The 26353-nt window shown below is 39.1% G+C and overlaps 1 protein-coding gene across 2 annotated transcripts in view; it reads left to right on the forward strand.

Annotated features, from left to right (window-relative positions):
* Positions 1 to 1487: 1487 nt before the first annotated feature.
* LOC138982389 (uncharacterized) overlaps positions 1488 to 26353 on the forward strand; it is a 52809-nt gene continuing 27943 nt past the window's right edge. Inside the window, exons 1-2 of one of the 2 annotated variants that reach the window (XM_070355655.1) lie at positions 1488 to 2149; positions 2412 to 2723. In XM_070355655.1, coding sequence (XP_070211756.1) covers positions 2664 to 2723 — 60 coding nt within the window. In that variant the 5' untranslated portion in view covers positions 1488 to 2149; positions 2412 to 2663. Of the gene's footprint in view, positions 2150 to 2411; positions 2724 to 13397; positions 13592 to 26353 lie in introns of those variants that run through there. The other variant, XR_011460859.1, reaches the window with a different exon arrangement.

Consider the following 26353-nt stretch of genomic DNA (forward strand, 5'->3'; position numbering starts at 1 on the left):
GTTTATAAACAATTACTTATTTAGCACATGAGCTTCTAAATAATGATTATTTAGCTAAAACTGGTGAAAAAAACATGAAAAAGTATCCAAATAATTATTTGACAAACGGAATGCCATACACACACACACACACACACACACACACACACACACACACACACACACACCATCAAAAACTTGACTAAATTAAAATGTAACAAGTCGCGTAAGGCGAAACTACTACATTTAGTCAAGCTGTCGAACTCACGGAATGAAACTGAACGCACTGCATTTTTTTCACCAAGACAATTCAGCTTCGTAAATCTCCGCGACAAGGAAATAGCTCATTTTTCACGTGCAAAACGAAGTGAAATTGACAAGCCAGAATAGCACGGTAGTGTATTGCGCTAAGCAGGAATTAAAGCGCGCTTTTCTATATTCGTTTTAACTTTCTGAGCTTGCTTTGAATACAACTTATCATATCTATATGTTTTTTGAATCAGGAAATGATACAAAATAAGATGAAATCATTTTTGGATCGATTTCTTAAATTTTAATCTTAGTACTAATTAATATATTTTCGTTAACTGTGATCACATTTTAAGAGTAAACAGGACATATGTAATATATTTTCAGATTCAGAATTTAATTAGGAATACGATGCAATCAATTTTAAATCTGTTTGCGAAAAATCGATTTTAATGACAACTTTAATTAGCAAACTCATTAATTAATTTTTAATCCTCCGTGCTGAAATGCAATAACAAAATCCGGGCTTCGTCGAAGATTACTTGACCAACATATCAATCAAATTGGTTGAAAAATGAGAGCGTGACAGTGCCGCCTCAACTTTCACAAAAAAGCCGGATATGACGTCATCAAAGACATTTATAAAAAAACAAATTGGACAAAAACATGTGGGGATATCATTCTCAAGAACTCTCATGTCAAGTTTCATGAAGATCGGTCTTGTAGTTTTGTCTGAATCGCTCAACACACACAGACAGAGACACAGACACACACAGACACAGACACACAGACACAGACACACACACACACACAGACAGACAGAAACACAAACACACACACACACACACACACACACACACACACACACACACCACGACCCTCGTCTCGATTCCCCGTCCATGTTAAAACATTTAGTCAAAACTTGACTAAATGCAAAAGAACAGTTAGAGAAAGAGAGCGAGAGAGAGAGAGAGAGAGAGAGAGAGAGAGAGAGAGAGAGAGAGAGATGCTCACACACACACACACACACCACGTACGCACACGTTCAGTGCTTTGTACTGCGACAGGAAAGTGCATGACCTGAACACTTCGCACGAAATAATCAGCCACCCAACCAACCATCCAAACAAAACAAACCGAACCAAGCCCCAGTTTATCACCAAGGCCCTCATTCACTCAATTCACACTTGACTCCGCGAAGCACCCAAAGGCGACAGCCGAGACTTATAGAGACTGCTTCCGTTCACACACTGCACGCGGCCACCACCCGGGGTAGATAGTCCCGTCAAGGCAGCTAAAGTGTAACGCTACCACAGTCCGGTTGTGCTTGGGACCGTGCGGGTGGAGAGATAAAAACACAGTGACTGCTACCGCGAAGAAAACCCCTCAGTATTTACTTCTTGAAAGCGGAACTGTTTCTTCGACAAAGAGTGCTTTTTCTTTTAGGATAACACGTGACCTTGCATTATTACCGTCGTCTGCAAGTAACCAGACAGAAGTGTTCTTGCTCTCGGTGTGGATTCCAAGAAGCACTGTATCCTGTGTTGTTCGCTGAGGAAAGTCACGCGGGATAAAACTAAAGTAAAAAGAGCAAATGGGAAATACAACTTTTCCAAATGAAAGAACATTGATTGCAGGAGGAAAAAGCGTGCCGAGTGCAGAATCACGTGTCGTGCTAACAGCTGCTTTTAAAAAGTCAAGAATAGGACAATACGTATACGTAGTACCAGAAATCAGCATGATGTTGGAATAAAAACAAAATCATTTAAAGAGAATAAGCTACCCAAATTGTGATTAAATTACCATGTAGAATTAGCGTGTCAATTTAATTAGCTCCAGTGACACAAGACATAGAAGAATAAATCAAAACAAAACAGAACAAAGCAAAACTGTGATTGCGCAAGGAAACTGAGTTCAAAAGGTACGTTCCTGCAGCGGACTGAGTGAATCAAGTCGAGAGCTACTCATTAGTGTTGCAGCCCAAACCGAAACGTGCCTAGCTTTAGTTCAATACCGGTCCTTGCAATTGGTGCTGATCACGGTTTCCCAGAAATTGTGCTGTGCGGACGTATTTGACAGACTGTACCAGTGCTAGAGCTGAGCGGCGTTTTTTCTTGGATTCAGAATTCAAGCAGCAACAGAGTGTCTAGTTTGTGCTGCAGACCTGAGAAAGTTAACTGCAGTTGACTTACGGTGTTTGGGCTTTGAACTCTTACCGGCCTGACGTGGGTCTTTGAGGGATTCATTAGCATCAGAGAGAGTCATGGTGCAGAAAGAAAGGTTGATTGCAACTTCCATCGTTTAGTAAGTACTCTTGAGTTGCTGAGTTGATACTATACTGTAAGTTGTGAGAGCTGTCGAGCAAAGTGTGTGAAAACCTGGATATAGAACTGTGAGCTGCTGGGTAAAGTGGGGAAAGAACACGAACATCGTTGATGCCTCTCGTGCCTTCCTGGATGAGCTGCCTCATCTTCTTCTTCATCTTCCTAATTCAGGTAAGATAAACTTAAACAAATCATAAACAAGTCGCGTAAGGCGAAATTACTACATTTAGTCAAGGTGTCGAACTCACGGAATGAAACTGAACGCACTGTACTTTTTCACCAAGACAGTACAGCTTCGTCAATCCCCGCGAGAAGGAAATCGTTCACCTTCCACGTGCAAAACTGAAATTAACACGCCAGAATAGCGCGGTAGCGTATTGTGCTGAGCAGGAAAGCGCGCTTTTCTATATTCTTGTTAACTTTCGGAGCTTGTTTTGAATACAACCTATCATATCTTAGTATATGTTTTTGGAATCAGGAAATGATAAAGAATAAGATGAAATCATTTTTGGATCGATTTCTTAAATTTTTATGGTAAGACTAATTAATCTATTTTCGTTAATTGTGATCACATTTTAAGAGCAAAATTAAAACCAATTTGGTTGAAATATGAGAGCGTGACAGTGCCGCCTCAACTTTCACAAAAAGCCGGATATGACGTCATCAAAGCTATTTATCAAAAAAATGAAAACAACATCTGGAGATACCATACTCAGGATCTTTCATGTCAAGTTTCATGAAGATCGGTTCAGTAGTTTTCTCTGAATCGCTCTACACACACACACACATACACGCATACACCACGACCCTCGTCTCGATTCCCCCCTCTACGTTAAAGGCACAGTGCAGCTCACAGCCTTCGTTTTGCGTTTTTGTTGCAGCTGAGTGCATTTACAGTTCAAAAATCCTCCTATGGTTGTAAAACAAACCCAAAACTACCCAACGACGACATCTGTGAAGCTCGACAGTTTCTTGTTCACGCGAGTGCATAAATTAACCTAGTTATTACGTGGTGTTTGGTCGGAGTTCGATTCAACTGAGTGATTCCGGCCTCCATTTTGTTTTACACAAACTCATGATGACGTCTGACATAGTTTGCTCGTGACGTGTCTTTTTGTGCATGATGTGGTGATCTACCCGATCTAAATTTAGATCCAAAAAATAGGTCAAGACCAGCCGGGTCCGAGTACGAAATTAATTCGTAAAAAAAGCGCAGTTCTTGACTCTTTGGGTGCAAGTCAGGATAGCTGCCTGAGGTATGACTAAAAGCCCCAGGGGCTCCGTGCACCTGGATTTGACAAGTTCAGTACCTTTAAAACATTTAGTCAAAACTTGACAAAATGTAAAAAGTACAAGTCTAGGTACAATGTCTCAACACCAAAAAACAGGCCGGCTTATATGCAGGCAGAAAGGCAGGCAGGCAAACAGACCCACAAACGCACGCACGCACCGACCAAGAGAGAGAGAGAGAGAGAGAGAGAGAGAGAGAGAGAGAGAGAGAGAGAGAGAGAGAGAGAGAGAGAGAGAGAGGGACGGACGGACGGACGAACGAGACGGAGACACACATACACACACTCTCTCACTGTGTGTGTGTGTGTGTGTGTGTGTGTGTGTGTGTGTGTGTGTCTCTGTCTCTCTCTGTCTCTCTCTGTCTCTCTCTCTCTCTTTCTCTTTCTCTTTGTTAAATAAAGTTCAATTCAATTCTCTCTCTCTCTCTCTCTCTCTCTCTCTCTCTCTCTCTCTCTCTCTCTCTCTCTCTCTCTCTCTCCTGTAAATTGTTTTTCTGCCTTTTTAAAAAACAATTTTACTTTTGTTTATCTTTTGTAAATGATTTACATACATGTATATAAACGATTAGAGTAGTCCCTCTCTTGGCGAGGGCTGGTTGAAAAGAAGCTAATTTGTATTATTGCTTTTGCCACAACCCTCGTAAAATAAAATTTGGTTTGATTTGATTTGATTTTATTTGATTTGATTTGATCTCCATCTCTCCCTCTCCCTCTCTCTCTCTTAAATACACCAAAGGGAATCTCAGGTATAACAGTTGTGTTTGTTCAATCAGAGTGAACCTCAGGATCCTCTGAGGTCAATGCTTCTTGGGATTTCTTTGATGTAGGCTTAGAAGAAGACATGATTCATATTACAATACAGCGTCAGTTAAATACAGTTTTCTTCCCATGCAGACGAAATCGTACATCGATATCGATCGATTCTGTTCCCGTAGACTTTTACCTAGAATACGAGCATCCTTCTACTTGGTCACATACCAAACAATTACAGCCTAGCTAGCTGCTTTCTGTTCAGTGTGACTTTTTTTTTTTACATATAGTCAAGTTTTGACTAAATGTTTTAACGTAGAGGGGGAATCGAGACGAGGGTGTGGTGTATGTGTGTGTGTGTGTGTGTGTGTGTGTAGAGCGATTCAGAGAAAACGACTGGACCGATCTTCGTGAAACTTGACATGAGAGATCCTGAGTATGGTATCTCCAGTCCTTTTTTTCATTTTTTTTTTATAAATGTCTGTGATGACGTCATATCCGGCTTTTCGTGAAAGTTAAGGCAGCACTGTCACGCTTTCATTTTTCAATCGAATTGGTTGAAAGTTTGGTCAAGTAATCTTCGAGCCCGGACTTTGGTATTGCATTTCAGGCTTAAAAATTAGCTAATGAGTTTGCTCATTAAAGTTGTCATTAAAATCGATTTTCCGCAAACAGATTTAACATTTATTGCATCGTATTCTTCATCACATTCTGAATCTAAAAATATATACATATGTCATGTTTACTCTTAAAATGTGATCACAATTAACGAAAATAGATTAATTTATCTTACGATTAAAATTTAAGAAATCGATCCAAAAATGATTTCATCTTATTCTTTATCATTTCCTGATTCCAAAAACATTTAGATATGATAGGTTGTACTCAAAACAAGCTCAAAAAGTTAACAAGAATACAGAAAAGCGCGCTTTCCTGCTTAGCAAAATACGCTACCGCGCTATTCTGGCTTGTCAATATCACTACGTTTTGCACGTGGGAGGTGAGCGATTTCCTTCACGCGGGGATTGACGAGCTGTACTGTCTTGGTGAAAAAATACAGTGCGTTCAGTTTCATTCCGTGAGTTCGACAGCTTGACTAAATGTAGTAATTTCGCCTTACGCGACTTGTTTCTTCTGAATTGATTTCATAACTGACACCTTTGTCGATCAGCAAATTTTATTCAGCAGAAAATGTCCACGAGGAAGTAGCCAGGCTGTTGAATGGGGTATGTATACACGCGGAAGGATGTATTTAGTCAATGTAAAATCCCGGACATATCTGTGGTAATGTATGTGATCGTTAACAAAGGAAGAGAGGCACTTTACATCTCCATTTACAAAACTGTACGTATTGTCCCATTGCTGGAAAATTCAGGCCGCTTCCTCCCAGTGGACAGCTAGCAGCAGGAAGAGCCGCGCTACCTAGGTGTGTGTGTGATCAGATGTAATCAGCCACCTAAACTTATGGCAGAATGACCCAGGTCGTTTACGTGCCGCTATGGTGACACGGGGGTGGGACATGAATGTTGTCGCTGAATCTGCACGTAAAGTTGACCCATGTCAGTCCTGGCAAGTAGTCGGCGTATATATTTAATAGACAACAGCGAGTTTTAGCGCCTAAAGATGCATAACCCACATGGAGCGAGTGAGGTTCAATCATCTTGACATGTCCATGTTATTGACACCTGGACTATTCTGACTGAATGCAATTTATTGCAGACAGCAGAATGCAAACTTCCTATATATACTCATTACATACCTCAGATCTGTCCATTGCAAGCCGATGTCATTTACTTGCTACAGACAGTACAGCAAATCCAAACACTGGAACACGCTCTACTATAACAAGGTGTATTTTGATTGCAAATTTGCATAACCACAAAGGTGGTTCATAAAACGCGAGAGCTTTGTGCAAATGGACAGAAAGATAGGGAGGTGATAACCAAAATACTGCCTTAGTTTATAGAAACGTTTTCGTAAGGGCGCGAGAGCTTACAAATAAGAAAGAAGAAAGACAAGCCAAAGAAAGGAAAAAAAGAAAAGAGAACAATAAGACAATGTGTGGAAATCACACTGACAACGACTGTATATTTTCATTAAATGGGAAAAGATAAGTGCATTGCATGTTAGATAATTTGAGTTTTAGTAAGGTAAGTTACTGAACATAACTCGCAAATGTTTAAGCAAAATAAAGGTCTTACACACACACACACACACACTCACACACGCGCATACATTCATCCACGTGCGCACATTCTTGTTTTGGATATTGTTGCTGCTGTAATTGTTAGCGTTTGATTCACCTCAGGAGGACTGAGTGCATACCGTAATAAACGAAAACCACGGGACAACAACTTTTCAAAACAAACTTTACACAAAGGCAAGTTGATGTATTGACATTTTCAAGCCACATAATCATTTGGAGTGCATGCAAGCGATCGTTGAATCTACATTTTCTGGTCGTGAACTGTAACAGGGTTTAAATCTGAATCTCTCCTTTGTCAACACCTCGCACGCAATTTCCTGTGATCATATGCATGTACCCATGCAACCCGTGAATGTGCTTTATGGTTTGTTTGCTAGTAGTCTACAACCAGTAATAATAGTTAATGCCTTGAAGTTCTCGTCTGTCAATAAGTCAAGATCTGTTTCTTTCAAGTTATACATTGGCATACTTTCTTTGCTTGATATGTGGACTCACTAAGCGGCGACTAGAACTTGACTCACGGTCAATTCCTCCTAATCTTGCAGACCATAAGTAACTTCTGATTTGCTCACTGCTGGACGCACAGAGTTGACACATCTGGTACATATATACGTATAACTTCTTTTCTGATATGCTGTCCAGCAAGTCAGGCTGTGACTCACTGGCCGGCGAACAATTCACGACCAGTCCTTGATTTTTGCTGACACACCTGGCATAACTTAATTTTTTTTATTCTATTTTGCAAAGAAGTCACTATCAGTTTTTCCCAGTTGATACACCTGCCATAACTGCTTTGTTGATTTGTTGTTGATCAAGTTCTGGACGCACATAACCCCGTCGCGATATAACCTTCGTGGTTGAAAACGACGTTAAACACCAAATAAAGAAAGAAAGACGCACATAACGGCGAATAGGTCTCGATCAGCAACTCTTACACTTTGTAAACACACCCGGTATACATGTTTCCCCCTTTGTTTAGTAAGTCTTTGACTCACTGATCAAATTAGAATAATTCCCAATCATTTCCATTTGTTTGATACACCTGACACAACTTCCCGTTTGGTGGGTTGTTTAGCAAGTCGGTGTAACTCAGTGAACAGCGAAATCAATCATTTACTCAATGAGGTGTGGTAAGGCGTCCGCCCCGTGATCGGGAGGTCGTGGGTTCGAACCCCGGCCGGGTCATACCTAAGACTTTAAAATTGGCAATCTAGTGGCTGCTCCGCCTGGCGTCTGGCATTATGGGGTTAGTGCTAGGACTGGTTGGTCCGGTGTCAGAATAATGTGATTGGGTGAGACATGAAGCCTGTGCTGCGACTTCTGTCTTGTGTGTGGCGCACGTTATTATGTCAAAGCAGCGGCACCGCCCTGATATGGCCCTTCGTGGTCGGCTGGGCGTTAAACAAACAAACAAACAAACTCAATGAGGTCATATTTACTCAATATGACTTGTTGATTTGCTCTTCGGGTCTGACTACCCCAGCACATTTCACGACCAGGAGTTGACACACTTGGTAAAACGGCTTCTTTGGTGTACTGTTAAGCAGGTCTATGACTCTCTGTTCGGCGATCATCTGACTACCCTGCTTTTCTATTTGGTAGATAATATGCACTCTTTTCTGAAAAAATGGGTAGGGGGTGGGGGAAATAAAAGTATCACAGTTCAAGATTTTGGCCGACAAGAGGTGTATTTCTTTTAACAGTGGTAAAGAGGGATAACTCAACTTGGTATCTAACACTATTTCTGAACACTGTAATCACTTTAACACTTTTAATTTATGTTTGTCTGTGTTCCAAGTTTCAAATTAAGCTTCAAAAATGGGTAAAAAAAATAGTTTTCTCATAATTCACAAGTTAAATCATTATGTTGGATGTTCTATTTTGCTTCCCTCTTTCTCTTCTTAAGTTTTTGATCATCTGACTACCCTGCTTTTCTATTTGGAAGATAATATGCACTCTTTTCTGAAAAATGGTAAGGGGGTGGGGGTAGTAAAAGCAACACAGTTCAAAATTTTGCGCGTTAAGAGGTGGGTTTTTTGTTAAATTGGTAAAGAGGGATAACTCAACTTGGTATCTAACACTATTTCTGAACACTGTAATCACTTTAACACTTTTAATTTATGTTTGTCTGTGTTCCAAGTTTCAAATTAAGCTTCAAAAATGGGTTAAAAAAATGTTTTTTAATAATTCACAAGTTAAATCATTATGTTGGATGCTCTATTTTGCTTCCCTCTTTCTCTTCTTTAAGTTTTTGATCATCTGACTACCCTGCTTTTCTATTTGAAAGATAATATGCACTCTTTTCTGAAAAATGGGTAGGGGGTGGGGGTAGTAAAAGCATCACAGTTCAAGATTTTGCGCGACAAGAGGTGTTGTTCTTTCAACTGTGATGAAGAGGGATAACTCAACTTGGTATCAAACACTATTTCTGAACACTGTAACCACTTTAGCACTTTTAATTTTTTTTTTCTGTCTTCAGTTCCAAGCTTTAAATTAAGCTAATAAAATGAGTAAAAAAAAGTGTTTTTTTTTTTAGAATTCACCAGTTAAATCACTATGTTGGATGTTCTATTTTGCTTCCCTATTTCTGTTCTTCAGTTTTTGATCATCTGACTACCCTGCTTTTCTATTTGGTAGATAATAATTATGCACTATTTTCTGAAAAAATGGGTAGGGGGTGGGGGAAGTAAAAGTATCACAATTCAAGATTTTGCGCGACAAGTGTATTTCTTTTAACAGTGGTAAAGAGGGATAACTCAACTTGGTATCTAACACTATTTCTGAACACTGTAATCACTTTAACACTTTTAATATATGTTTGTCTGTGTTCCAAGTTTCAAATTAAGCTTCACAAATGGGTAAAAAAAAATAGTTTTCTCATAATTCACAAGTTAAATCATTATGTTGGATGTTCTATTTTGCTTCCCTCTTTCTCTTCTTAAGTTTTTGATCATCTGACTACCCTGCTTTTCTATTTGGAAGATAATATGCACTCTTTTCTGACAAATGGGAAGGGGGTGGGGGTAGTAAAAGCATCACAGTTCAAAATTTTGCGCGTTAAGAGGTGTATTTTTTTTTAAATTGGTAAAGAGGGATAACTCAACTTGGTATCTAACACTATTTCTGAACACTGTAATCACTTTAACACTTTTAATCAATGTTTGTTGGTGTTCCATGCTTCAAATTGAGCTTCAAAATGGATACAAAAGGATTTTTTTCCGAATTCACAAGTAAAATCACTACGTTTAATGTTCTATTTTGCTTCCCTATTTCTCTTCTTCAGTTTGTGATCATCTGATTGTTATTTTGTTTACATTTTCACAATACAATATTGCAACTTATTCAGTAGTGTTTGCGTGAAAAAATCTGATACCTATGCTTAAACTTCAGTCGTTATCTTAAAATTTTGCGCGTTAAGCCCTTTATATTTTGTATTTTCCTGATAAAGCAAACATTGAACTAACAGAAAAAGTAACTTTTAAAACTACCTAATCACTTTGAAATTGGGCCTCCAAAGTGTTCTCCAGCCTTAAACTGTTTTATTCAACGTTTGTGCATTATTCAAGTTACAAAAAACGCATATTGAGTAAACAACAACAAGCATAATGCTTATAGTGGTGTTTACAGTTTTCTAGAAAGTACATATAAATGGCGGCTATTGTTCAGTTTAAATGAAAAGCAAGCAAACATGAAAAGAAAATTGAATGAAAATTGTACATCGGAACAGTTTCTGCTACTCTTAGTGACACACCTGAAACTTTTTCCCTTTTGGATTTGCTGTTTAGCAAGTTTTTCGCTCATTGAACTGTGAATAATTCACATCAGTTTCTCTTAATCTCAGAGGATACGCCTGGCCTGGCAAGACCTTTTGTAAGTTATTGAACGGTGACTAGAGTTCCTCTCTGTTGATACACCTGAGTTAACTTATTTTTTAAATTTTCTATTTAGTCAAGAGCTGTTCCTATTGATTGCCAACGCAGTTCATTCAAGCAGAAAAAATGACCTGTATTGAGAACACTGACTTCATTCAGCCTTTTTACATTTAGTCAAGTTTTGACTAAATGTTTTAACATAGAGGGGGAATCGAGACGAGGGTCGTGGTGTATGTGTGTGTGTGTGCGTGTGTGTGTGTGTGTGTGTGTGTGTGTGTAGAGCGATTCAGACTACTGGACCGATCTTTATGAAATTTGACATGAGAGTTCCTGGGAATGATATCCCCGGACGTTTTTTTCTTTTTTTTCGATAAATGTCTTTAATGACGTCATATCCGGCTTTTTGTAAAAGTAACTTAAGTTGAGGCGGCACTGTCACACCCTCATTTTTCAATCAAAAGAAAACCAAGCTCTGAAAATTAAAAATATAAAAATTATGATCAAAATTAAATTTCCGAAATCGTTTTAAAAACTATTTCATCTTATTCCTTGTCGGTTCCTGATTCCAAAAACATATAGATATGATATTTTTGGATTAAAAACACGCTCAGAAAGTTAAAACGAAGAGAGGTACAGTAAAGCTGCTATGAAGCACAGCGCAATCGCTACCGCGCCAAACAGGCTCGTCACTTTCACTGCCTTTTGCACTAGCGGCGGACTACGTTCAGTTTCATTCTGTGAGTTCCACAGCTTGACTAAATGCATCTTGAACATGCGGCCAGTACCGTGTAACTGGCCTTGAGACCGATCGATTCAAGGGGGGCAATCTCAGTCATCTAGAATAGTCCCTCTCTGGGCGAGGGCTGGTTGAAAAGAAGCTCGTTTATATTGCTTATGCCACAACCCTCGTAAAATAAAATTTGATTTGATTTGATTTGATTTGAAAGAGGGAAATCCAAACGCAATCCGCCTTGTTCGATTTTATGGGCTTGGACGATAGAGACAAATAAGAAAAGCAAAAGCTGGAGTCCAGTCTGGACGAAACTGCTATCAAGAACGCAGAATTGATTTTTTCTGATTTTTTTTTTAGCCGTAAGCGCCATGTTTATCGGAGCAGGAAACTCTTCCAGAGTGAGGCCCCTTTGTTGGTTTCACTGCAGCCGCCAGCAGTTATGAGAAATTCGAAATGAGAAATGGCGCTTACGGCTAAAAAAAAAACCTCAGAAAAAATCAATTCTGCGTTCTTGTTAGCAGTTTCGTCCAGACTGGACTCCAGCTTTTGCTTTTCTTATTTTTCTCTATCGTCCAAGCCCATAAAATCGAACAAGGCGGATTGCGTTTGGATTTCCCTCTTTCAGATGACTGAGATTGCCCCCCTTGAATCGATCGGTCTCAAGGCCAGTTACACGGTACTGGCCGCGTGTTCAAGATGGACTAAATGTAGTAATTTCGCCTTACGCGACTTGTTTCTTTTTATATTTAGTCAAGTTTTGACTAAATATTTTAACATCGAGGGGGAATCGAAACGAGGGTCGTGGTGTATGTGCGTGTGTGTGTGCGTGCGTGTGTGTGTGTGTGTGTGTGTGTGTGTGTGTGTAGAGCGATTCAGACTAAACTACTGGACCGATCTTTATGAAATTTGACATGAGAGTTCCTGGGTATGAAATCCCCGAACGTTTTTTTCATTTTTTTTATAAATGTCTTTGATGACGTCATATCCGGCTTTTCGTGAAAGTTGAGGCGGCACTGTCACGCCCTCATTTTTCAACCAAATTGGTTGAAATTTTGGTCAAGTACTCTTCGACGAAGCCCGGGGTTCGGTATTGCATTTCAGCTTGGTGGCTTAAAAATTAATTAATGACTTTGGTCATTAAAAATCGGAAAATTGTAAAAAAAAATAAAAATTTATAAAACCATCCAAATTTACGTTTATCTTATTCTCCATCATTTGCTGATTCCAAAAACAAATAAATATGTTATATTCGGATTAAAAACAAGCTCTGAAAATTAAATATATAAAAATTATTATCAAATTTTTTTTTCGAAATCAATTTAAAAACACTTTCATCTTATTCCTTGTCGGTTCCTGATTCCAAAAATATATAGATATGATATGTTTGGATTAAAAACACGCTCAGAAAGTTAAAACGAAGAGAGGTACAGAAAAGCGTGCTATCCTTCTCAGCGCAACGAATACCCCGCTCTTCTTGTCAATTCCACGTGCACTGCCTTTGCCACGGGCGGTGGGGTGACGATGCTACGAGTATACGGTCTTGCTGCGTTGCGTTGCGTTCAGTTTCATTCTGTGAGTTCGACAGCTACTTGACTAAATATTGTATTTTCGCCTTACGCGACTTGTTTCTTTCTTTACTCATTTATTTATTTCAGGTAAGCTTTCTTTCTCTGTCCTCCTCTCATCGTCCGTTCTCTAAATAAACAAAATAAAATATTAGATTCAATAGAGAAAACAAATCAAAGAAGGGAATTCTTCTTCTTCACTCGTCAACGCGCACCTCCTCCAAAAATAAATGATATGCAAGATTATATTAAATCATAAACAAATTAAAAAGAAGAAAATCATCTTTCCTCTCCCTTTTCTCATCGCCATTTCCCAACATGAATAAGCCAGGGAAAAGAGGAGTTTAAACTGGAAAAAATCAGAAACGGACACTGACATTCATGGAAAGAAAGGCCGAGCCATTGGTGTCGGAGGTGTAGGCCTACCTTTCCCTCAACTGTCAGGGATCATAGGTTGCCAGGGCCAAGCTGCACGAACCGAAAGTGGGTGCCACGAAAACGGGAGAGAACAAACCGCGGGTTCTGATTCGTTGAAATCACAACACATCTCAAAACAAACTGTACTCGCATTCAGTTTATGGGACACGCTAACTGCCTCTTTCTCACGCTGAAGAATTCACGCAGGTGAGGATGTTACGCGTAGTGGGGCTCCTATGTTGCAAAATCATTCAAATCATGCAACAAACACCAAATTAAGCAAATATGAAGAGTTTTATGTGCTTAACAAAACCTGATACAGAGCCATCGCGAAAAATAAAAAAATGGGTAGTTTTTAAACAATTTTTCAAAATGGCCGCCAGTGTAAACGGTCGGGTATGTTAGGCATATTTCACTTCATGTGATTAACAGCAAATTTGGCGTAAATGGACATTTGCTTTTGCTTAACAAAACCTGATACAGAGCCACCGTGAAAAAATTAAGAAATCAGTAGTTTTTTTTACAATTTTCAAAATGGCCGCCAATAAAAGGGTATTTAGGCATTTTTGATGCCACAAGACATTCTCTTGCAATAGAAACTAACACAAACACATTTTTAAACAAAACAATACATGTATTGTTGGTGCAGAGAATGATTGGACGGTGTGGGTGGCAGGGTTGAAGAATTTGTGGATTACCTAAACTGTGCAAAAATAAATATATTGCACCAATTTTCATACCAAAACGAAAACATTCATTCCTGTGCTGTTATATTCAATGTATGCTATTGAGGGCACTCAACTTGGCTAACTGGAACACTTTTAAGATAAAAGGTGGCCTTTACATGGGTTATTTGACCGCCGCCCAAATAAGGGTACCCCCAAAATAAAACTGATAAAAATGTAATGTATCAACCCAAAAGTCGACTAAAATTCATAATCGCTGTATTTCGAAAACGTTGTTTGTTCTCATGTGTTTACACAACTAGCACATTCCGGCAAGTGTCTATACTCAAAAGAAACTTTGGCAGTACTTGAAACAACCATCTGTCATATATATACATGCGAAGTCAAAAATATGTGGGATGTAAGTCAACAAACCTGTGGCAGTTTTTAAAATATTATTTCGTGAAGATTTGAAAGTGTACTCAAACGGTTGAACTACGCCTCGTGCGTAGACACACATTCCTGAAAGTTTCAACGCAACCCACTTGGTCATTGCTAAAATACATGGATTTTAGACTTGGGTATCCCTCATATTTGACACATAAACATCTCATCCGTGAGATCGACACATACATCAGTAGGTACAATGGCACAACACTAGAAATATGCAAGATGGCGAAATAAAACAACCTGTTCTGGATGGATAATCAAGTTGACTTTCTCTTCGTATACAACAGTGACCCAGTTGTGCCTCAGGAATTGTCGTCGGCTTTTTAAAAGGTACCCGAAGTTTTTGTCACATCTCTTTGTCACGTCAAGGGTATCCTTATTTTGACGGCGTAAATGATGATGTTAAAAAAAAAATGTGCCAGATAGCGAAGATGCGAGCCTTTAATGGCATAGACAGTTTGAATAAAATGACACAGGAATAAAAGTTTGAGTTGGGGAATGAAAATGGGTGCAATAATATTTTTGCACAGTTTAGATGCTGACAGTTTTCACAGGCATGCAAGCACATTTGCAGAGAGCTGTGCTCTGCAGTCCTTCTTAGCAGCATTTGCAGCGTTTTGTTGTACAGCTCTTCTTGCAGGCACACGGCCTCATGAGTTCTCGGCACACGCTGGATACCTCTTGAAAGCTCGTCCAGAATGACTCCCACTTTCCAGCCTTGAACTGCCAGCCCACAGAGTTTGGAAGTCTAATAGGTAGATGGCTCTTCTCAATCTCATGTCCTGCAGCAGCACCTCACTTGTAAGGGGATTATGGTCAATTTGGCAGCTCATTTTACTGAAGAGGTACCGTCTAGCACTGTTTACACCCAGTACGTTGCTGGTTTTGTCCTACAAATGTACACCAAAAAGTTCTTGTGCTGCCCTGTCAGTGGTACTCAGCTTACAAAGAGGAGCAGACAACCTGAAGAAAGTTTGAGTGACGTCTTCAAATGCTTGCCATACTTCCCAAGCCTTCTGATTCCCCAATACCATTGAAGAACGACATAGTGTCACAGCCTGTAAGGCTATGCAAAATGGGCAGACAGGGTGACTTCTCTTGACCAATGGCTTTGGCAATGTGGCGATACACTTCACGAGCAGAAAAAAACGCAACACAGCTGGAATGAGAAGCAGACTGTCTGGCCTCCTCTACATCCATGGTGCAGGAAATCAGCCTGGGGTACCCTTCACACAAAAGATGAAAAGTGACATTTTTATTTGAATGCATTTGAATAATGTTTACTATCTCAGAGAGTCGGTCAAAGCCGGGTTAATAGCAAGTCTTCACACAACAGACCAAAATGAAAGAAAATTGTATTTCATGAATTCGTATAATTCTTACTGTTTCAGGTTAAAAAACAAACAAACACAGTTTCCAGTGACCCAACTGATTCTGGAATCTTTCTGACCGCTACATTTATTCGCTTCAAACAGTCGCTAACAGAATGTTGACCATAGTGAGGGTTCGTACGTTAACCCCATCAAATTCACAGAGGTCTCTTACAAATGATGTGCAAACATGTTCCAATTAATACAAATAAAAAAATCTTACTGTTAAGATGTATTTGGTAACAAACCTTGATACAGTAGTACAGTTAGTGAAATCAGCTCCCTTCTGTGGCACCGGAATAAATGCAGAACGCTTGTTCCCAGGAACCGGCATGTGGTGTAACTCTTGTATATATCCTGTAAAAATAAAATTCACACCAATGCACGGTCAACTTAAAATAAGCAAATTATTGTAAAACTCAAAGAGCGGTACCTCTTCATTTTTCAAAACCACTTATCTCATTTGATTAGCATACACTGTATGCTTTTGTCTGTTACCTACCGTCTTTGAAAGTTTGATCACAACACTGTAAAGACATGGGGAGTGGAGTGTTTTTATCTCCAGCTGGTCATCCTACTATCTGGCCTACCCTCACTCAGTTTTTGACTCTACCCCTCCCCACCTTATGGAAGTCCTTAATGTAGGCAGGACTAATCATTTATCATACCATGAACAATCTCTTTCTCCTCGCCTTTTATTCAAAGTTCGTTTAATCTGGTTAAAATCACTAGCGTGGCGATCATGATTTCCTTACTTGTAATCAACAGATAGATCTAGATCTATCAGCATCACAATCCAGCTGATGAGCTATTGCAAGATTAAACAAAGTCTCTGCATTTCAGCGCTTCACCCGATGAATAACAGACCCCAGGGGAGAATTAAACAGTAAAATGATGTGACATTGGTGAATGGATGCGTATTCTTGAAAACTTACCTTCAGAAACGTTGTTTTCGCTCAAATCAAAACACGCAATGTTGCGGAGGCCGCCATCTTGAATTTTCATGCTGCGGATATATAAAATTCTAAAAACGATCAAATTAAATACCAGAACACAAAAATACCCATAAGAGTATTTATGTCATGCATGTGTCATCAGCAGACAACTTCTGGTGCATGGTAAACCATTGAATTTTACATTTGCTGAGTTGGGAATATTTACTGCTGAGCGCTTTTGGTACGAATTTCGTCTGCTGTAAATGCAGCCTTTTATTCCCTATCAAAAGCAAAAAAACCGATTTCTGAAGTGGCTCTGTATCTGAAATCCCTTAAATAATTATAAGGAACAATATCACAAAGTATGATGTTTGTTGCAAGATGTGAATGATTTATGAGTGCGTCTGCAACATACGAGCCCCACTAGCGAGGTTTATTGTTGTATACCCTGTGCCGTGACCATGACGCTGACCCTGGTGAAAACTGTACTGCGCATTGTCCCATTAAAGAAACTAACTTCAGACCATAAAGTTCACTGAAGTGTAAAAAAAATATAGGCTTCCTTGAACCTTAAGCCTACTGCCTCCGACGGTTGCCAGTGGAAAAATGACCTACAATCGCTATTCAGTTCCCGCACAATACAAAACACAACTGAATTCTTTGGCCAAGCAACACAAGCACGAAATTAGCGCACACTTCGTTACAAAAACTCACGCCGATACCGGTGAAAGAGTGAAGCTTTGGCTAACACGACAAACAAGAAGGGGTCAACACACATTGAAGAAAGAGAGAGAAGGAAGGAGGGACAGAGGGTATGAGGGAAAGAGAGAGAGGGGGGGAAGGAGGGAAAGAGGGAGAGATAGGGAAAGAGAAAGGGAAGGAGAGGAGAAAGAGAAAGGAGATAGAAATGAGAGAGAGAGAGAGAGAGAGAGAGAGAGAGAGAGAGAGAGAGAAAAGAAAGAAAGATAAAGAGATAGAAGTTAAAGAGACCTAAAAGAGCAGAAAGAAAGTAAAGAATGAAGAGCTAGGGAAAAGAACAGTAACAAGAATAAATAAGGGAAGAACGTAGCAAAAAAAAAGAAAACAGTTTAAGAGAGAAGAAGCTAGAGCAGGCAAAAAGAGTTTGCAAATAAGAAAGAAGAAAGTGCTCAAGACAACAGGCCTCAGAGGGAATGGCCGTGCACTGCCAATCCAGAGGAGGCCTACAGAAGGTGAAGAACGAAAGAAGGGAAGGAACAGAAGAGGGTATAAGTACAGAAGGGCTGAAGAAGGAACAGAGGTGGATAAAAGGAAAGAGTAAGAGAAAAAGAAGGGGAATGAGAGTGAAGAAGAAAAGGAGGAGAGTGACGATTCAACAAACACCCAAAGATTGCATTTTGAAAACGCACATAAAAATTCTCGCCTATGAAGGCGAGCACACAAACACTACGGGTGGCACCCGTTTGGCTGGTAACTTTCTCGTGCACCTCAGCCCAGAAAACTGCCATTCTGGAAGAAGCAGCGTAATATGCACAGTGAGCAAATGGTAACGATCGGCTATTTCCTGTATTAGCAACAGTATCATATGTGTCCTCATAACACACACACACACACAAACCAAACAAACCAATAGCGTCGGTGGCAACCGTCAAAGCGATGACATTTGTAATTGCATACTTGGGTTCATCCCTTGGGTGCACCCATTTACTTAGAAGGGATCTGTGAAATGTCCCCCCCCCTCCCGAAGGACAGCATGCTGAGAGAAATAGGTGCTCCCATTAAATCCCTCAGTTAATCAGAGAGCCAGTCAGTTCAGAAAGCAAGCCAGCCAGCCTGCAAGCTTTGAATTTTGTTGTTGCGAAAAGCAAGTCCTGCGATCATGTTCCCCACAAGGCTTTCACGCCGAATAAGAGCTTCCTTTACTGTGAACACATGTCACACGTCAACAGCATGGTTGCTTCTTGTGTAGAGTGGGACTTTTTTGTTGAATTAATTGCGTACGTGACACTCATTAGAACCTGCTAAATTAACGAAAAAGAGTCCTGATTTGCAGAGAATGCTGCTTCGCTGTTATATTTAAATGTTTGTTTTTTTTATACATAAATATAGCCTACATCCTAGTCTAAGCTTTTATTCGAGGCCTAGACAGGTGAATATGATTGTGCATGCTAGTAACACGGTAGACACAAAACATCAGATAATTTAGTGTCCATACACTTAAAAATGGACGGAAAAGAGTGATTGCTCCGCTCTTACCTTCACTGAATTGAAATAAAAAACAAAGAAGCGCTTTGAGCAGAGTTTAAACCCTGGACACATCGCGCTTTATAAATACATCTATATATTTTGCATTATTTAGTGCGTGTAGGGGAACGAAGTGGCGGAGCGATACCTGTTTAGGGGTAACCAGGGCGCATAATACAGCGGACGTGTTTCACAAGCCTGGGGGAAATCAAATACAGTCTGTCGCAACGTCTTAACTAAACAGAAGATGTTGCGCAACCGTCCAGGCTCTATACTGAAAAAGCGACAACCGTTGCAGTAATGTTAAAGGCACAGTTCTTCTCATGAAAACACTTCGGCTACCCATCTCAGATCTTGATAGGCATGTACATGGAATAGAGACCTCCCTTCCACTTGGACAGATAACCCCCCCCCCCCCCACTCTCCCCTCATGAACACGAAACGAAACGAAATCAACAAACAACATCAACAAGGAACTTAGTCGATAAATATCGACAGGGGGCCATGCGCCAACAAATGGTTTAAATGTGAAATGTGTGTACATGGGTGTGGATCTAAAACAAACAAACAAACCATGTGAAACCCCCCGGGCCGCAGGCCTTCGATGCAGTGATTGAAAAAAAAGGATGTTCTCAAATGGTTCAATTCTCATTTGGTCTGATTCCCAAATGGTACCGGTATACTCCCCCCCCCTTCCCCCCCTGGCCGCAGGCCTAGGATTTAAAAAAAATTAATTAAAGGCACAGTTCTTCTCATGAAAACACTTCGGCTACCCATCTCAGATCTTGATAGGCATGTACATGGAATAGAGACCTCCCTTCCACTTGGACAGATACCCCCCCCCCCCCCCCCCACCACTCTCCCCTCACGAAAACGAAACGAAACCAAATCACCAACATCAACAAACTCCAAATACAACATCCTGACTGCTTCCGGTGCCGAGTCAGAAGTTTGTAATTAATTAATTTCAAAGATTGCCACCATTGTCCGTTAAGAAATCAATTAATAGAAAGTCCCACTTTGCACGAAGCTTCCAGGCTGTTAATTGTTGGTATGCGTTCAAGTGTAGGGAGAGTCTTATTCCATGTTAACTCCTGGCCAGGTCTGAGATGGTCAGCCGATTGTTTTTACGGAAATGACCTTTAACTTGAAGGGTATTCCTATCCCGTGTAAACGTTTGAACATAGATTTGGTGGTGGACATGATCGCTGACACGAAAAGAAATGTGCCCATAATATCGCTGTTTAACACAGGTGTTAAAGTGTAGTCCGAGTCTTTATAAGAAACAGCTTCAAACCTTTGTGTTTAAAGGGGGCACTCAAAGCATTTATGTGGAAACAGCGCCCGGTCATTCTAGGCGTCCGGAGACGCCTAGTAATTGGGATCAAGTAAGCGCTTGCCTATGGACAGGATAACTCTGCGGTTGCCTATGGGACACTGCCACATTTACGTCTTGAGTTACTGCCCTTACTTTTTTTTTTTTGACAAAATTGTTCAACAAAAACATCGTAGGTCGAACTGTGCAGGGTCAACCGCAACAAACTCTAACCATTCATACTTTGAAGTATTTGAGTGACTTATATACCGACATTTTTACTTCTTAGTTTTAGCACAGGTGTAGGAAAAAATCATGAACCAAAATGTTATTTATTTTTTAATTTAACATTTGTTTTACAAATGTGACCATGGTCTTTCAAACATACAGTAACATTAAACATTGTTATGTTAAAAAAAAGAAAAAAAGAAAAAAAGCTTTTGTGCACAAATCAGAAAATACATTGTACATTTTACCTACAGGCCAAACAGTGTCCGTGGCGGCAAAGGACCTATATTTTTAGATCAGTCACTGTGGCAATTTGTCAAGAACAGGCGCTTGCATTTGGATGTGTCCACTGATAGTAGGTTTGGTTGTGATCAATCAGAATGATGAGGAATAAAAAATGTATGACAGTTTGTTATGATGACATGTAATTCACATATGCTGAAATGTAATATTATACATGATATAATATTATTATGGCTGTTGCCATGACCATGAACCCCAAGAAAGGTTTAATGTTATGTAAAATCAAAATACCAAAATCAAGCACCTATTTATTTGGTCTACGGCGTGTGTGTTCTGCTCTCTCTTGGCACACAGCCACAGGTCAAAGCAGAGGTTAACTTGAGTGCGCGTGTACCTAGCGGGTGATTTCTATTTACTGTAGACCGCGCGCTGAGTTATGTCGAGTTACTCCCCTTGGGTACGGGCAAACTCGCTGTCGAAGCCACGCTGCAAACTGAGGAGTAGATTGTGTGTGTGTGTGTGTGTGTGTGTGTGAAGTAAAGGGGATGGTTTGCGTCCTGATATTAATCAAGAATAAATTTTTGGGGGAACAAAAATGTGATGTATAGCTCCCAACAGTAACAACAACAGCAACAACATTATGAAAGAAAAGCAAGACGAAAACGCAGTGAAACACATCAAAACCAACAGCTAACTTCGAGTTTAAGTCACTGCAATAACTTGTCATAATTCCAGACGTTATCTGGTGTTTTGCTCACTGCGACAACTTGTTTAACACGATGTGAATAGCCCTCCGTAATCCCAGCGAAAACGTCCAAAACGCAGACACCAAAACTCGATGTTTTACCGTGTTATGCATAATACTAACATCTCAGGAATTTTATTGCGTTACGGCAGTTTTTCTAATGTGACATGAATCGCATAGGTATAATGCCACACAATTCAGTTGATTAACGTGATGTTTGATGTTATATGCCAAGTTAAAGTGCCAAAACGAGACTTTTCGCCCTGTGGCAGAAGTGGAAAAGTTTTTCGTCTACACCGCGGAGGTAAAACCGACACAGAGGCAGACAACCTACCTGCACACTTCCTGTATAAACTGTGGATAATCGTCAGCGAAGGTGGGGGACATTCTGCTGGAATTTTGCCAGTGTCCGGGGGGGGGGGGGGGGGGGGTAAGTACTTACATTTCACAACTTAGGCATGTTAATTATTGTTATTGTTAGTATTGTTACTCCTCACTGAAACCAAGTAAAGCAGGCTGTTCACCCTCAATAATGCTTTTACTGTATTAGTACTGTCACAGTATGTTTGCATGCAAATATTAGTAAGCTTCCATGAAATATTGAATATATATATAATTTATATCCATTTCACAGCACTAGGATGGGATGTCTGGCACTTTGAATCACTAACAGAAGCACTGCCTCTTCCATACCCATCTCCTTTTTGAAAAGAGTATACCTATGGACCAGTGAATGGTTACATTTTAATGATCATATGGGTTGCTCTGATTTTATTCAGGATCAGGTACGTTTGTTTTTTTAACCACACAAACACTTAGACAACAATTATCAGAGTATGAGTTTTTCCGCGTGTTGATTTTTATTTAAATCCAAGTCACAGCTTCTGTTTTATGATGAGTGATGTAGTTTGAAACACTTGGACAACAATTATCAGAGTATGAGTTTTTCCACTTTTTGATTTTCATTTAAATCCAAGTCACAGCTTCTGTTTTATGATGAGTGATGTAGTTTGAAGTGTTGGTATTAAATGTTCACTGACAGTCATTCTGTGCTGGTATTCCCATTTTCACCTGCAGGGTTATGAAATATATGGGGAAAAACTTGGTCAGTAAAATCATCTTCAAGCGTGAACTGATAATTGTCTCTGTTTAAAATTACAATGTATTTCGTGAACACACCTTGAGAATGACCCTTGCGTGATTTAAAACTGCCTGCTGTGAATACTGTTGTCATACTATGAACTTTTTTTTGAGAAAAACAAAAAGAATGAAAAGCTTTTAACTAGCTTGTGAATGAGCCTCTTACTTCCATGTGGGGCTATAGCTGCTTTGAACTATTTTTAATGCCTGAAAAGGATAGTGATGGAAATTACTAGTTTAATGTCAGGTGTGACATATACTATTGATTGAACTATTTTTTTTATTAATCTGCAATTTTGTTACAACCTACTTTGTTTATTTGGTGACAAGCTAGTGGGAGGCACTTTTTAGACTTTTAAAATGTCAGGTATGGGAATTGTTAGCAAAGTTTCACATTTTCTGCAGTTGAATCCATATCTCCACAACAACAAAATGTATGGTCTTATGAACAAAAACACATACTTTCTGTGCTTGTTCGAAGGTAAAGACATATTTCTTTGTGTTTGTTAAAAGAAAAACCTCTTAATTTTGTCTGTTGTGAAGGAAAAGTTTACATGGTTTCGTCACCCAACTTACAAAATTTGTAACACAAAATGTTAGGTTTTTTTTCTCCACTTTTTTTTCCTTCAGTTGCCATGTCTAAAATGTACACATTACGTAAAATACTCCATGTCAAAATCCAAATGTTTAAGGCAATGTGACAATTATTTTAAAATATCATTACACTATTCCTATAGCTTTGCCCAAATATAATGCAAGTAGGGGAGGTAATTGTTGATCCATATATTCATCTTAACTTTTTACGCATATGGACGTAACTCCTTAACTTGCATTATTTTTGTGCAAGAGGATGCATCTGAAGATAGTTGATATTTTCTTATTCCCAAAAATAACAACAATTCTGTCCAAGCAGATTTGTTTTTAATTTTTATTTACAGAGGACCATTGTCGAATGTATATGGTTACTGTTGAATGAACATTTGAAATTGATTGGCTGATTACTGGTTGTTTTTGTTTTGTTTTGTTTTTTTACTACAGTATGAAGTTATTATATCTATTTTCTTTCATCGCAAATAAACATCTTCCTTTCTGCATACGTTTCACACCTCATTCACGTATACAACTAAATTCCATACCAAATCATCTTGCATTTTGTTCACCTCTTTCTACATTTCTCTAAACATTTTTATTTCAGTAGTCAAACACCTTTTCTTCCTATGTGGATGTTCTGTGATCAATGGATGGCGCAGACTAACATGAACATGTGCTAGAAAAATAATGTAAAATGTTTAAATGTAATCTAATGTCAGTTGTGGGCAAACACTTAACCAAAGTTAAAACGTGACCTCAAAAATGGGGTAATATGCAAAAACTTAAAAAATATATCAATATGTGATGTCATGTTAAAGCTGTCTGCAAGCAGATTTCTACACCTTCTCGTGTCATGGCCTATCCGATTCCTTATATCTCAAAGTGTCTTCCACTTAATTTTCAGTCATTTGGCTGCAATCAAAGGAAACAACAAAAGCAACGAAAAAGTTTTTATTTTACTGCGTTTTAGTGAAACATGCAGCCAATAAACAAATATTCACTTGCAAAATTATACAACAAACTGTATCAATACATGTTTGTCACATTGCATTCCAAAAAAATTATCTACGATACCAAACCTAGAAAATAAACTGTACTTACATGTATGCGCGTCTATCTAACCGCACCTGGGATAACTGCAGTGAGTCGTCAAAAATAGTGTTTTTTCTGTGCGTTTTTTTTCAAATAATGCAATAACAGCACACACATTTGCTTGCAGAATTAAACAACAAATTTCACTGATACATGTTAGTCATTTTGCATCCAAAAAGAATGATCTACGACTCCAAACTTTGAAATATAAACTGCACTTATATTAAAATATTCTGTCAACACGTACTTCAGTTTAAGGCCTAAGTACTTAAGCATTTAGGGTCGAATCTACTTCCGCTATATTCGAAAGGGTGTGCTTGCCAGCTTCTTTAATGCAAAAAATTGAAAATATTATTCATGACGTTGCATTAAAAAAAAAAAAAAAGCTTTCAGATCTTAGAATGTCATTTCATGTTTAGACAAAAACTTCAAATTGTTAAAACATGTCATTTGGGGGGGGGGGGGGGGAGGTAAAAACTTAAAAAATACTGAAATTTCATGTTGCAAATGCCTTAGTGGGCAAAAACTAAAAAATGTTAAGGTGTGACTTTATTTAGGCACATTTCAACTCGCTTCTCATCAAGGATAGCAAAAATGTGATTCAAAAATTTTCTTATTTGTATATTACACTATTTTTTTCCGATCAAATTAATTATTACAAAAATTGTCTAAAGTGACAAACTATGAAAATCATGCATTTAAAAAAAAAACAAAGCTTTTAGAGCTTTCTGATGTCGCTGTAACACTTTAAAGCTGCCAGCATGCAGATTTCTACACCTTCTCGTATGATGGCCTATCCAATTCCTTATATCTCAAAGTGTCTTCCACTTTATTTTCAGCCCCGTAGAGCAAGTCGTTTGGCTGCAATCAAAGCAAACAATAAAAGCAACGAAAAAGTGTTTATTTTACAACGTTTTTGTCAAACATGCAGCCAATAAACAAATATTCACTTGCAAAATTATACAACAAACTGTATCAATACCTGTTTTTCACATTGCATTCAAAAAAAATTATCTACGATACCAAACCTAGAAAATAAACTGTACTTACATGTATGAGCGTCTATCTAACCGCACGTGGGATAACTCTGTAGCAGAGCGTATATTGCACGCTCTGCTCCGCAGTGAGTAGTCGAAAATAGTGTTTTTTTCTGTGCGTTTTTTTGTAAATAATGCAATAACAGCACACACATTTGCTTGCAGAATTAAACAACAAATTTCACCGATACATGCTAGTCACATTGCATCCAAAAAGAATGATCTACGACTCCAAACTTTGAAAATAAACTGCACTTATATCAGAGACATCTCTGCTTACATTAAAATATTCTATCAACCCGTACTTAAAGGCATACTAACGCACTCCCGTGTTTACAAAGTGTAATTTGCCCACAATCGATGTCAAACGCACCATAAGACCATATAATGACGATACGTCACCATGCGCGGACCATAATACATGCATTACAGCTTGTTCTAGCCTCTGAAAAAGTGAGGATGTCAACAAAGCCGCGGTGTTCTCTCCCTTGCATCAACGTTACATGTGTTGCCAAATCTATAAATAGGACGATCCAGATCAAATAAAAAATTCAAATATCTCAACATTTAAGGGGCCCTAGACCACAATATTTTGCAGGGAACTTAATTTAGTCTGTCTCCAGCTGTTGGTAAAGCAATTAGCGTGTATAGTCATCGAGTACATATGCCTTTAAGTTTAAGGCCTAAGTACTTAAGCATTTAGGGTCGAAACTACTTCCGCTATATTCGAAAGGGTGTGCTTGCCAGCTTCTTTAACAAAAATATTCATTTTGTCAAAATAACATGGACGCCTGTTCATTTTGAATGAACATTTTTCTTGTACGTGATAAGAACACGTTTGTTTAGCTACAAGTACGTAAGTGCCCACTCCACTTCGTGCCACGTCATGTTTTCTTCCCGTGGCACCCCTCCCCCCGCCCCTCCTCCCCCGCCCC

Source organism: Littorina saxatilis, linkage group LG12 (genome assembly GCF_037325665.1).
Source record: "Littorina saxatilis isolate snail1 linkage group LG12, US_GU_Lsax_2.0, whole genome shotgun sequence".
Classification (NCBI taxonomy): Eukaryota; Metazoa; Mollusca; class Gastropoda; order Littorinimorpha; family Littorinidae; genus Littorina; species Littorina saxatilis.